The 13,247-nt window shown below is 37.9% G+C and overlaps 1 protein-coding gene across 7 annotated transcripts in view; it reads left to right on the forward strand.

The window, feature by feature from the left end:
* Positions 1-13,247, forward strand: part of ESYT2 (extended synaptotagmin 2) — a 151,545-nt gene that overhangs the window by 34,378 nt on the left and 103,920 nt on the right. For 6 of the 7 annotated variants that reach the window (XM_038388302.2, XM_038388305.2, XM_038388303.2 and 3 more), the window contains exons 2-3: positions 10,571-10,612; positions 11,368-11,502. The exons of the other annotated variant lie outside the window; for it this stretch is intronic. In XM_038388302.2, the coding sequence (XP_038244230.1) occupies positions 10,571-10,612; positions 11,368-11,502 (177 nt within the window). The remainder of the gene's footprint in view (positions 1-10,570; positions 10,613-11,367; positions 11,503-13,247) is intronic. 7 annotated transcript variants of the gene reach the window in all.

Consider the following 13,247-nt stretch of genomic DNA (forward strand, 5'->3'; position numbering starts at 1 on the left):
ATATCATGTATTTTCTGTCTCTAAATATTAAGGACGATTGGGTAACAGTCCATTGTATGTCCCTTGGTTGTTCTGTGGTGTTTCTCATTATGCAGTCCACTACCAACAAAAAGATAATGGGAGACATAACACATCTGGTGTGAGGCCAGTATTAACTTTATATGGCTTAGTCAATTTACTGTTATGTGTGCATTTCACATTTTTTACAGAAGCTCAGAATGATGTTCACAAATTTCTGAGCGATTCCACAGTGGCGTAGCAACTTCAATAAAATTGTTCTGTTGTATCAAAGGCTTTCATACAAAGGTCATACAGTGGACTTTCATGTAGAAGTTTGAAGATGACCTCAACTTGGTATGACATATCCATAGAGACATGCAAGCCAAAACAAATGATCTCCAGGCCTGTGTACGGTTATTAGGGTTGAAAATCATCACAGGCAAAACTAAAACTGTGACAATCAATGCAAAACAAGAAACCCCAATAACACTTTCTGGGTCTGACATAGAAGAGATTCAATAATTCACATATCTTGGCAATATTATAAGTACAACACGTGGAACAGATGAAGACATTAAAGCCAGAATAATGAAAAACAGACATGCTTTCATAACTCTAATACCATTCTGAAGAACCAGAAATCATTCCCTCCAAACTAAACTTAGACTTTACAATAATGTTAAATATTTGGTCTTACTACATGGTGCTGAAACTTGGAGACATAAGACCTTACTACCTCATCTCCAAGTTTTCATAAACAGCTACCTTAAACAAATCCTCAATATTATGAGATGGCCAGAAAAAAATCACAAATGAAGAACTCTGGAAGAGGACGAAACAGAAACTGATAGGATAGTAAAGTATTGAACGAAAATGGAGATGGCTAGGAAATACATAAAGAAAGACCCAAATAACACAATAAAACAAGTTTTGAATTGGAACCTGAAGGGCCAAAGGTGACTAGATAAACTAAATAGCGTCAAAATGTATAATGGAAACAGAATTGAAATCTATCAGAATAATATGGGAAGACGCTAAGACTGCAGCAAGAGACCATCAAAGATGAAAGCTCTGTTCCACATGGAATAAAGAGGCATAAGTCTAGTCATTGGATGATAATAATAATAATATCTTCATAGTTCATGTTCTCGTTTTATTTCTTATCCAAGCATTGTGACATATGCTGTTACAGTGATTTGATATTGTCTAAATACCTAGCTAGATCCTCTGTGATGTTACATAGTTTCTGTTAAGGCAATTATGTCAGAGGATTCTGAACTCTTAAGGAACACACAGGAACACATCTGGTTTTCTTGGAAACAAAGGAATAGAATACAAGAACATTGTACTAAAGCACTTTCTCCCCTCCAGTAGAATATGTTTATGAAGTGTCAGAGTCTCTTTAAATTTAATACTTATTGTAGGTATTCTTTGAGCTTTCTTGCATGTTATGGACTGGATTTGTGCACATGGATGATGTTGGCGTGCACACAACACACTTGATTGTTTTCAAGAGCCATATGTGACCATGTAAGCTTCTCAAAAAGGTGGCCAGAAAAGTCTCTTCCCTTGCATCAAAGGTCGGTTTATGCACAGTACCAAAATTCTGAAAAGGGTTTTAGTTTTTCAATTTCATTATACTTCAGCCACTCTGCCCCTTGTGACAGTTATAGTTCCAAGTGTAAACCTCATCTCATTTTTAATTGGACCCAGAAATCCTGAACTGTGTTTCTGAGTTCTCACTATCTATGTGTAATTGATAAACTAGGGGGTAACTTATACTCAAATACTATCCCAGCATTCATTATATGCTTTAATTGTGGAATATATGAAATTCTGCTTCTTGGCTATTGTTCATGAAATACATCTTTTTTTTTTCCAAATTCTTCTGATTTCCATGTATGAATCTTGCATTTCTGACTTAATATTTTGCTGTGAACACAAGACAGGGAGTTCAACTTATTATGATAAATGTGTTTTTAAAAACCTTTTGTCTTGTGAGTACAGACCTGAAGTTCAATATGAGAACTTAGAGATTTTCATTTATTGTGCGAAAACCAGGAGAAGTAGTGCATCAAGTGGGCCTGTTGCTGAGAGCACAGTGGTTAATTCCCTGGATAGTGTCTGAAAGCTGCTTTTGATGTGACTAGAGGCTGCAAACTTCTAAAAATGGAACATCATTTGTTGATACTTTGGTACTATTCCATAGAGGCCACTGAAAACATGGATTGCTTAGTAGAGTGACTTCTATGCTGAAGGAATAACAATGGACTAGTCCCTTTGATGAGCAATTTACATTTCTTCCTGTGAGGTAGTTTAGTGTAATAGGTAGACTAGACATTTTCCAGTATCTTAACTCTATAGCTGTCTTATTCTAAACTGTATTTGACTTAAATCTGATTTGTGGGCTGCTAAAGTCAATGTAAGTGGCCAGTACCGTTTTTGTTGTTGTTGTTTTTTGTTTTGAATGCCTTTGATGAATGCCAGGACAAAACAATTATGGTTGCACCCAGTAAAGCTATCTCAAGGGTTCTTAGCTAGTCTATTTCCTTTCCTGACAACACACACGGGGTTTTATACCCAGTTTGGATATGGCTGTGCAGAGGCTAATAACTTGACATGTTTAGGACTACTGTACAAACAAATCCATGCAGAAGAAAAGAGGCTAAACAGAAGAATAATGAGATTAACCAATTGGTAATGGAAAAATTAGTTGAATGTTAACTTTACCAGCAGGTGCCAGTATGGATAATTTTCCTTGCAGTATTTTTTTTTGAGCCCTAATTATTATGTAAAACAATTTCACCCTATCACTCTAGTATACTGTTTTAGTGTTGGCAACAGGCAGGGGTGAAAGTAAAATTGAACTCTTACTGGTACAGGTGCAGCTCTTCCCCTCCTTTCCCCCCACCTGGGAAGGGGCAGGGCTCAAGTGGAAGGGGCAGGGCTGGGGGTCAGCATCCCCCACCCAGCCCATCTGCATTGCCTGGCCCATGCTGCCTGAGGCTCAGCGGTGATTTAAAGGGACTGGGGCGCCAGCCACTGCTGCGGTAGCACCAGCCCTGGGGCAGTTCCTCCTTTTGCCCCCCCGCCCATTGGAGGCCCGGGGGGGGAGGAGGGGACAAAAGGGGCAACGACGTTAAAATGCTGTCACGCAGCGCTTTAAGTAGGGTCAGTGCTTTAAAGTCATCTGGGTCCAGTCTGGTACCACTTTTTACCAGTATGCCGTACCGGCCCGTACCACCTTACTTTCACCCCTGGCAACAGGAAATATCTTGTGAATTTTCCCTTGTAATCTAAAGCGTTCCTTCCCACTTTGGCTAGCTCTACAGTAACCAGTTGGTATATTGGTATTTAAACTCCACTTACTGTGCTTCCAGCTCTTTATTCATACAAGGATTATTTTCCTTTCAAGTTACCCTAATTAGTTTACAATGAAAGCTGCATGGGCTAAAGCAAACTGTAACAAATTAGCTTGGCAGTTATAGTTTAAAGGAGCACTTAGTTTCATCTCTTCATCTTTCATATCAACAATAGCCAAAAAATTTAGGTTTTTCAGAGAAAGCAGGATGGGTTAGGATTGGAGATATGCAAAATCTAATATGAAGGAAAAGACTTTTGTGAACTGAACTGAAAATCTGTTTCAGAACGGTTCCTTGCAATATTTTGATTCTAAGTTCAATTGCATTGTGTTGGTGCATGAGAACCAAAAGACTAAATGTATCCATCTAGTTTCATTTCTTTTCTTTCATTTTGAGCATAAAGTAAATGAACAGCATAAATCGGAGAAACTAACTTCAATTTTTGCATTTTTGTAATAGGGGTGTTAACACAAGTCAGAATCAATGTATATTTATTCTGTTAATTATTTCCTGAAGAAATCTATACTAACCTTTCAAGTTTTGGTCCACTTAGAAAATATTTATTATCATTAGTAGGCAGATCCCATCATCACATGAGATCAACTAACACCTACTTTTACTGAGCTGTGTAGAAAACACATTCTTGCTTTTCGAGAGATAAAAGTGTTTTCACATTCTGCTTGTGTACCAGCCCAGCCTTTAATGATGTTAATTTGTAGAATAGTTTCTCAAATCTTTCAAGTTCTAGAAGAGAATATGCTTCATAATTATAACCTTTTATTATCCTGACTTTAAAAATTCCTTCATTTAACTGTAATAATATTGTAAAATGGTACCATGATGTTAATAGCTTTTTTGTAATGCTTTCATTACTTTGATGTGATAAGCAACAGTGTTATGTAGATCACTGAAAAATATTTGGTTTACAGTAGTTTCGATTTTATGGAATAGACCTGATAGCTGAGAACCATACTTGTATCTAAACTACTTGAAAAATATAATTGGGTTTTCCAAGGAGAATTATGTAATGCTACATGTTTTGGCTAATACACAGTTTTAAATATAGCTGATGACAAAGGTAGAAAGAAAAACACCAGGTGTTTTTTATGACATAGAGCATCAGCAGGTAACCAGTCACCGCACTGCAGGTTATGTTTTAAATCAAGCAGTTTATCTGAGATGTCTCCCTTGTGCTGAGTTACGCAAAACTGTTTCCAGGGGAATGCTACACCTCACTGCTTGCTTTCTTTGACTTGTGCTTTCTTTTAGTGACGTGCAGATTTGTGAAACCTCCATTGTTAAAGGATATGTTCCTCTCTCTTTCTGACATACTATTATTCTTAGTTATTTGCCACATGCTGGTGGTTACTAATTGTGGGTGATAGTGAAGTGAGCGTTGACAATGCTAACAGCAAATATGCAGCAGGGAGCTGCATTCCTTTTTCTGGGATTTCAAGTTTTTAATTGGTCATGGCAGAAAAAATAGTTCATCCTAAATTCAGGACTTGGCAGGAACTGGCAGTTTAGGGTGCAGGGCACATTAAGAATGAAAAATACAGTCAACAGTTATTCAGGGCTAAGCACAAGTATCTGTATGATAATGTGGACTTGCGTATATTTTGAAAAGTGCATAACTGTGTAACTCCATATTAAGATGTTTCTTTTGAAAATGCTTGAATAAAACATTCTTGAAACTTTTAACATCGAATTTGATTTAGTGTTCAACATTGTCTTTAGGGTATTGGTAATATTTGCCACAGTATTTCCACATGTATTATTCCTTGCTCTCTTTTTAATAATTAAAAATGTCTCCAAGTGGCAAATGTGACTGTACTTATCAAACTTGCATGAACAGTTGATAAAAAAAAAATGGAAAACATTTCCTGTTTCTGTATTTAAAAGTCCTTAATATCCCCTTTCTTCATCTACAAAGCCTGACTAGGCAGGCTTTGAATAGGAGTTAAGTGCAGGGCTCAGATACCTGCTGCCCTCTCTCAGCACAGAACATCAGTGGAGTTGCTTTGTGGATGCTGTGTTGTCAAAGCTGCCAGACCCAGAGTCTAGGTCCAAGAAGCTGGTGTTAGTGCCTCTTCTGTTGCAGAAAGAAAGTCTTAGTTTTAAGTTGAGCTAGTGTGTGTTGTAGAAATACAGGCTGTGGAATGGAACAGGAATTTCTGTATAGCCAGTATAAGGGGCACTGTGTGAAAATAATCTCTGAAAATGGGCAAGCCTTCTTATTGGGCACAACACTGCAGTTTTTATCAAGGAAAACTTAGCTCTGCCCACCTGATTCATGTTTAAGGGGCCTCAAGCAAAAAAAGGCTTCATTTACCAATTTATGAACAATGGTGCTTCCGGGCCATTTAGCCCCAAAGTAACTAAAAATAAAAGCCTGAGTTACACTACAATGTTAGGTCAATGTAAGTTGCCTGGCATTGACCTGGCTGTGCATGTATTTACACTCTTTCAAGGCCTCCCTCAGCTGCATAGCTCCACATTGAGCTCTTCTAATAGCCCTTGTGTCTGATAGTTGGAAGTCAGCCAACAGCCACTCCACATTGACATTTGAGGCAACTTTTTTCCTCTTTTCCCCACAAGTATTATGCAAGACACAACAGGCAGCTGTGACTATTGAGATGTTCTGTCAGAGATGGCAGACAGCAAGAAGTGCTGTGTGGGATTTTTTTTAAAGGTGCAAAAATTATGGGACATAGGTGGCATTAAGGGATGGAGGAAGTTGCATGATGGGAACTTGACCCCTTGCTCCCAGTCTCCCTTGCATGACTCATTTTGCTCTACCATGCTTTGCTAAAATTTCCCCAAAGACAGTGTTCCAGATGATGGTGAGTTGCACACTGGGTTATGTATCCATGATGCATAGCACTGTGCATCAGCATAAGCACTCCTGGTGAGTACTTGCAATGCTTGTGCAAGGAGCCAAGTGTGCACTTGCAGAAGTGATATAGTAACTATGGTAGCTTTATGACAATGTAACTTGCATTGACCAAAGTTTGTAGTGTAGATGTGGTCAAAGTGTGATGGGGGTCTAGTTTGTAGACCTTCCAACACAGAGTTGTAGAGCATCTAAAATGCAACCAAAATTTAAACTCTTGGCCAGCTTGGGCTGGGATCCCTTCAGAGTTAACAGCTTTCGCTCTGGGGATAGGGGAAAACGCAAAAAATGTTGATTCAGAAGGTGCGCCATATGTATGCCATATGTCGCTCTGCTTGACCAAAAGTATATTTTTTACGTTCTGAGGACTTAAGGGTAGAATAATAAAGATAGATCAGGATCTTGAAGGGTGCAGGTATGGAATTAAATTACATACTTTTTTATGCTTAACTTTTAATGTCTTCTTATGATTAGTAAAGGGACATCTAAAGGATTATATAGTACCATACATTATATACGGTTAGTACAAGTATTAAAAACAATGAGACCCTTTTTTATAAGGCATATACAAAGGTGTATGGCATGTGAATATAAGGCAAGTAAGTATTAATCTGAGCCAGAAAACACATTTGTACCCTGTTAAGCAAGGCTTAATAAACACATTTTAGTTTAATTTGAGAGAATTTATAAACTAGTTTAATCTTTTGTCTGTTTGACTTTTCCCCCCCTCCTGTTTATCTTTCCCACCTATCTAAAGCTATCCTGCCTAATTCAGAAGCAACATGCACAGGAGGGAAGTGGGTGTGGGAGAGGCATGCAAAGAGAGACTGGAAGGAAAGGAGATGGAAATGCTACATGCAATATCAAGTTCAAATTTAGTTGAATGTCAACTGTGTGCTTAGCATTGTTCAAAACACAGAGGTGGCATGGTCCATGCATTAAAGAGCTTATGCTCCAAATTCTGGATGTCAAACATATATGTGGAACAGGCCAAATTCCATTTTGGATTATGGTTTGTGGACAAGGTATATATTTAGGATTGCATACACCTCTCAGTCCATAATGGATATCAATAGGATGCTTCCACAAAGATCAATGGTGGAATATGAAATGTATGTAATATCTAGATTAGCCTATTTATTTGGTTAGTGCCTTACTGTCCTATCAAGCAGCACTCACTGGGAAAATTATGCTCCTCTTTAGGAACACTTTTATTTGCCAATGGTTCCTCTTCCTTCCCTATCTTTTTTCTACTTCTAGTCTTCTACCTTCCACTCCCCATTGTTTTTGTACTCCCTTATTTGCAGAAGCTCCAAATCCCCGTTCTATGAAAACCCTCATCCTTATTCCATCCGCTCAAATGACCAGTACTTAAGTAGCTAATACTGCCGTTTAAAATGTCAACATCCAGTTTTAGAGGCAACACATCAGTGAAACTAATAGGGAATGGGAGAATTCTTGGAGCCATTGTGTCAGTGGGTCTGCAGACTCAGGAACATAGCATTGCATCAATTTGAAAGGTGAGGGCTGCAACCTTGAGATCTAGAAACTTTATATATAGCTTAGATGCTACAGAATCTGAATAGGTAATGTGTGAGCCAAAAAAATACAGAATTTTGTCCGGGATATTTTACACATCTTGTCTCAATGGACAAACTGTACAATTAACACAAAACAGAGAAAATTGATTTACCACATAGTAGTGTGGTTATTCACACACACCCTCCCCCAATCCTAGGTATTAAATAAAACAATTGGTGCAGTGGTTTATTACTGATAGACATCAGAATAACTTTGTTTTGAGGAAGCATTTGTAACAGGAGATTACAGCGCATAGTATCTCAGACAAATAGAAGCATGAAGGAAGGAATCGGGGTTCTGGAACAATTTTTATAGTGAGGGTGCAATTGAACCAAACTGTAAACCCTGTATATGATGGAAACCGCTTCAAGCAAGAGGGTGTTGCACCACCCACAGCATCCCTAGTTCCAGGTTCCAGCAACTGGAATATGAGAGCAGATATGTAGAAAGTAGAATTGTTCAGCTTTTTACAAACTTTATAAATGATAGCAACATACAGTACATTATCTTATCCATCGACAGTAATCTGATATCTTTCATCAGCAGTGATCAGTAGCAGATGCTTTGAAGGAAGGCAAAAACCAGTTACTTAACCCCCACTTCCTAAATCTTCCTCCTTTCTTTTTTCTTTTTCTTATGCCTTTCAACCCTTCTGAAGGAGCATAGGTTTTGAGAACCCTCACAAGACAAATACTGAATGAAAGTTCTATGTTTAATTATAGGTTCTGATTCAGTGTAAACATGAAACATACACATATGTACTATTTTGTTTTGTTGCAAATTCAAAAATGAATATTCCTACTAGATACTTTGAAGAGGCATTTAAGTTTTGATTTCCCAACTGTCTGCCTCCAAGTTAGCCTAGATTGCCCATCGATTAAATTCTACATTAATAAAATATTATAGTCTAGTACAGAGGAACACAAATATTCATGATTAATAGTTTTCATGCACTTAAACTCTTTAAGTAGGAAATCTATTTTGAACACATAGCCTTTTAGTGAAAGCCTTGTGGGGTTCAGAGATTTACTTAACAAACAAACCTCTTTATACAAAAAGGCAGAAAAATCTACCTATACTTGTAATTCCAGGGTACATATCTGCTAACTGTAATGATTAGACTGGACAAATTTCAGTGATGCATTAAAAAAAGAATTGCTTTTTCTGGAAAATAGGGATTCCCAAAACTTTGATGCTGGGGGGGGTGTCAATATTTGTAACTTTTAAAATGTCAGAGCTACATAATTTTTTGTATCAAAACCACACATGTACATTCACATAACAATAGTTAAAAGAGAGGCAATCAGAGCAATCTCTTCTTCCACCACTTAATTGCAGTATGTGTGGTGTGTTTGGCATCCTCATTCAACATCATTTGTTTCTTCACTCTTCTGGCTCCCAGTAGCTTCTTACAAACTTTTTAAAAATTCAGGACATGCTTTTAAAAACTTCCTAGTGGAATTTGAACCCACAGTGCTGAACTTCACTTTATAGCAGAATAAACAGTACTTAATCCTACACTGATACCTACCAGGACACCCTTCCATAGGACCTCATAAGGAGGGAGAACCAGTCAGGGTTCATGTCATCCCAACAAAGAGGGGAAAGCTTTGGGCCTGACAGTGCGTAAGTGTTCCAACCTCAGGGCCACTGCTTACCCATGTGCTCTGCTACACTGGCTGCCTCTGCTGCTACTTGGGGTAACTTCCAGTCACTCCCCACTGGGGATTCTTACTGGTCACTCTGATGTTCCTGGGAATCTGTAACCTGGAAGTGGGGACAGGAGAAAGGGTTTATAAATCCTCCCCTTTGGTGCATGACAGCTTCACGCTTCAAGCCAAACAATCAGTCACAAAACTCCTCCAGGTCACAAGTAGGCTGAGCGCCCATGACGAGGGTGGTGGCGTGTGTGTGAGTGTCAATTCTTAAAGGGGCCAAGGCTTTTCTTTCCCCTACTGGCCAGACAAAGTCTCCCTACCTCTGAGGCCTGGGGGGAGGAACAGGGAATGGAGGCAATTTTAGACTGTAAAATGAGAACAAAGTAAAGAATTAGCAATGTATAAATAAAAATCTTATTTAAATATTTTGAAATAGCTGTAAAATCACTTAAATTAAAAAAAATCAGTCCATCCTTGTTTCATGGAAGCAATGCAGAGCATGACTGGAATGTATTTAACATCCATAGTTGCTTAATTCTTTTTCAAAAGTAGAAACTGAGATTTGTATACGATTGTTTTTGCTCTGATAAGCATACCTCATTCTTTTTCACTTCAGTTTTTTGAGGTCTTAATAACCACCAGACAAGTCATTTTTCAAAATCATCAGATAGTATTCTGATGTCTTTCACAAAATACCCAAAAGAGAAGTTACCCTTGTACAGTGTCCTTAAAACTTAGAGGTATGTTGTATTAACTAATCTGCTGTGGACTTGACTGTTGCATTTATTGGTCTCACACTATCATTTACACTGTGCTAAAACAATACTTCCTACACACCTGTACTATGGAGTATACATGAGTGTATATTTACTTGGTTTACAGTTTTTTAATTGGCATTTACTTCAACTATTTAACCACATTTATACATTCTTATTCTGAATCTCAGGTCCTTGATAAATATTGGTTCTTTGTACCAGTTCCCAGTATTAAATGTATTGATTCTTATATACATTGTATTTTCATTAATTAAGTGTGGTTGTACTAATTGCTTTCCCCCCCCCTCCCTTTCTCCTTAGGTTCATTTTCCAGATACAGAAAGGGCAGAATGGCTAAATAAGGTAGGATGTTCTTCCAGTTAGCTGTGGGACTTGAGGATAAAATATCTATTACCTTTTTTCATTTGATTTTTGGCAGTTGATCAATGTATAGATCTTTACCCCACACACTAAATACAGTTTGGGTAAACAAAGGGCCAGTCTTTCTTCAGTTGATAATTGTGATGCCATTGTAATGGTACTAAATCATGATCAGCCATTCTTGAACAGAGTTGTCCATTTCAATCTGCATTAAAATAATTTCAGTCACACTTACTGACGGTCAACTGCAGATTCTAAGCATAAATTTACCTTGGTCTTGGCTCATGTCCTAATGTACCATATACAAATAAACCAGTTTTGTATTTGTTTTATAAATGAACAGAACTTTGAAGTTCCATGTGTATAAAATAAAATAAAACACAGAACAATGCACCTTCAGTTGGTGTAGGGTCTTTCACTCAAAGTGTATTCCAGAGCAATACTTTAGTAATAGTAAATATTAGAATAGAGAAATTAACATGTATAGTAATGGGCAAAAAAGTTCTCAAACAAGATATGAAAATAGATGGAGAATTAAGACGCTAGTCCAAGAAGGCTGTTCCATGTGGTAGGAGATGCAGAAGGGAGGGCTCTCTTGGCAAAAGGCAGAGAGAAGAGTTGTATTGTATTTTAAAAAAACTTTTGCCTTGAAGATTTTCTCCATTGATGCATGTTGAAACAATACAAATGTGTATGTTTTTAACTGTTTGGTATAATCTTTATTTCTTTCTCCTCAGACTGTAAAACACTTGTGGCCTTTTATTTGCCAGTTTATTGAGAAACTTTTCAGAGAAACAATAGAACCAGCTGTGAGAGGAGCAAACAACCACCTTAGTACCTTCAGTTTCACAAAGATTGATATAGGTCACCAGGTCAGTTTCTTTTAACTTTTGAGTTTTTAAATATGTCTCTCTCTTGCTTTTTTAACGTGATACATTGAAGTTACACAAGTAAGGCCTTTTGGTAACATTTGATTGTAAATTCTCAGGGGCAGAGAATGTCTTTGAATGTGTTTGTGCAACACCCAGCACAATGAGGTCCTCTTAAGGGCCTCTAGGTGCTACTATAATATAAATATTAAATAATAAAATACAAATGTGTGAGACTTGGGAGGCAAATTTAATGCTGCCTTTTGATCTAGGATCACCGTTGTGGAAAGATTATCCCACTTGTGGGAGAATGGCAAAGACAGTAATCCTTAATCTTAAAGGATTCCGATATTAACATAATTAAATGTAAGCCTCTCACTAATACCTTTTTAAATTAACTCAGTAGGCTTAAATGATACTTTAGAGTATCTTTTGTAGTACTTTGGAGGAATCTTATTTGCTTTGTTAATTAAAAAAAAATCACTGCTGATCCCACTGGTAACAAATTTTGGGAAAAAAAGACTAGTATAAGGCCTATGATTTCAGTGGGGAGCACTAGTACGTTGGTTGAGTATGTATAATGCTACTGTTGTGCTACAGTACTCTACACTATTGTGAGTTACGCTTTTGAAGAAGAAATTACCCTCCTTACACAGCAGAATCTTCATTCCAGCCTTGTATGGTGTAGCTATTAATGTCTCCTTGTGGTTGGTTAGGTGGCTGATTGCTAGTATAATGTAGCTATGGTGACGCAAAAAATAAAAAATAAAAACATTGTAAATCGTATATGAGAACTTGTGTAGCAAGCTTTTTGAGTATTCAAAAATTGATGCTTACAATTTTCTTCCCCCTTATCTTGAACAAATATTCCCCTTCCCCTTTTCATGAGTCTGACAGTGTTTGAAAGTCACATTCATGCCTCCTGTTTCTCTATTGACTTCAATGAGTTTAAATGAGTGAATGAATTTGGTCTCAGCCTCCAGTGTAAGTCATAGGAGAAGTTCAGATATAGAGGTAAAAAAGTAAAGAAAATATTTGACAGCATACTTCTAGTCTAATTTAGAGAGAATGAAGTCTTGCTTATGTATTCATTGAACTTTAAGGATAGGATCCTGATTCCTATTGCCACTTTAACTCATAAAGTTGCGGAACATACCAAAATTCCTCTCTCTGCTGGTCTGTCAGGAGCTTTTCAGAAGACTTCTGTTGCTTTTTTGATGGTTCTGGTTTGTTTGTATTTCCATTACTTAGAACTTCAATGCTGATAATTAAAAGGATCAGATCCTGGCCACTGCTCTAGCCACTTTACACTATGTCAGTGACACAAATGGTCTGTACGCTTCCTTAACGGTCAGCTGGATATTCCTCTGGTAAGGGTGAATCTCTGGCTTGCAGAGAAGGCATGGCATGGCCAGAGCATGCTGCCTTCTAGCAGTCCCTAGCTGTGGAGCCCTTTGGGATTGTTCCAGCCAAATGAAATTGAGCTGCTCTGAGACTGCTTTGCATTACAACAAAGGCTAGAATGACCTCCAGTAGCCTTTCAGATTGGGAAATACAAAGATGGGTTAGAGCAACCAATATGCTTATGCTAATCTGTGTCAAGTGGAGTTGTAGAGCAGTTGAGGATGTAGCATCACGGAGCACGTCACAGGACGCTGTCAGTACCAGGCCGAGTAATTGAGAACGCCGGTCAGGGAAATAACCCACTTCCTCCTTTCCCTGACAAACCAAGGGATGCACCCCACCCA

Source organism: Dermochelys coriacea, chromosome 2, assembly GCF_009764565.3.
Source record: "Dermochelys coriacea isolate rDerCor1 chromosome 2, rDerCor1.pri.v4, whole genome shotgun sequence".
Lineage (NCBI taxonomy): Eukaryota > Metazoa > Chordata > Testudines > Dermochelyidae > Dermochelys > Dermochelys coriacea.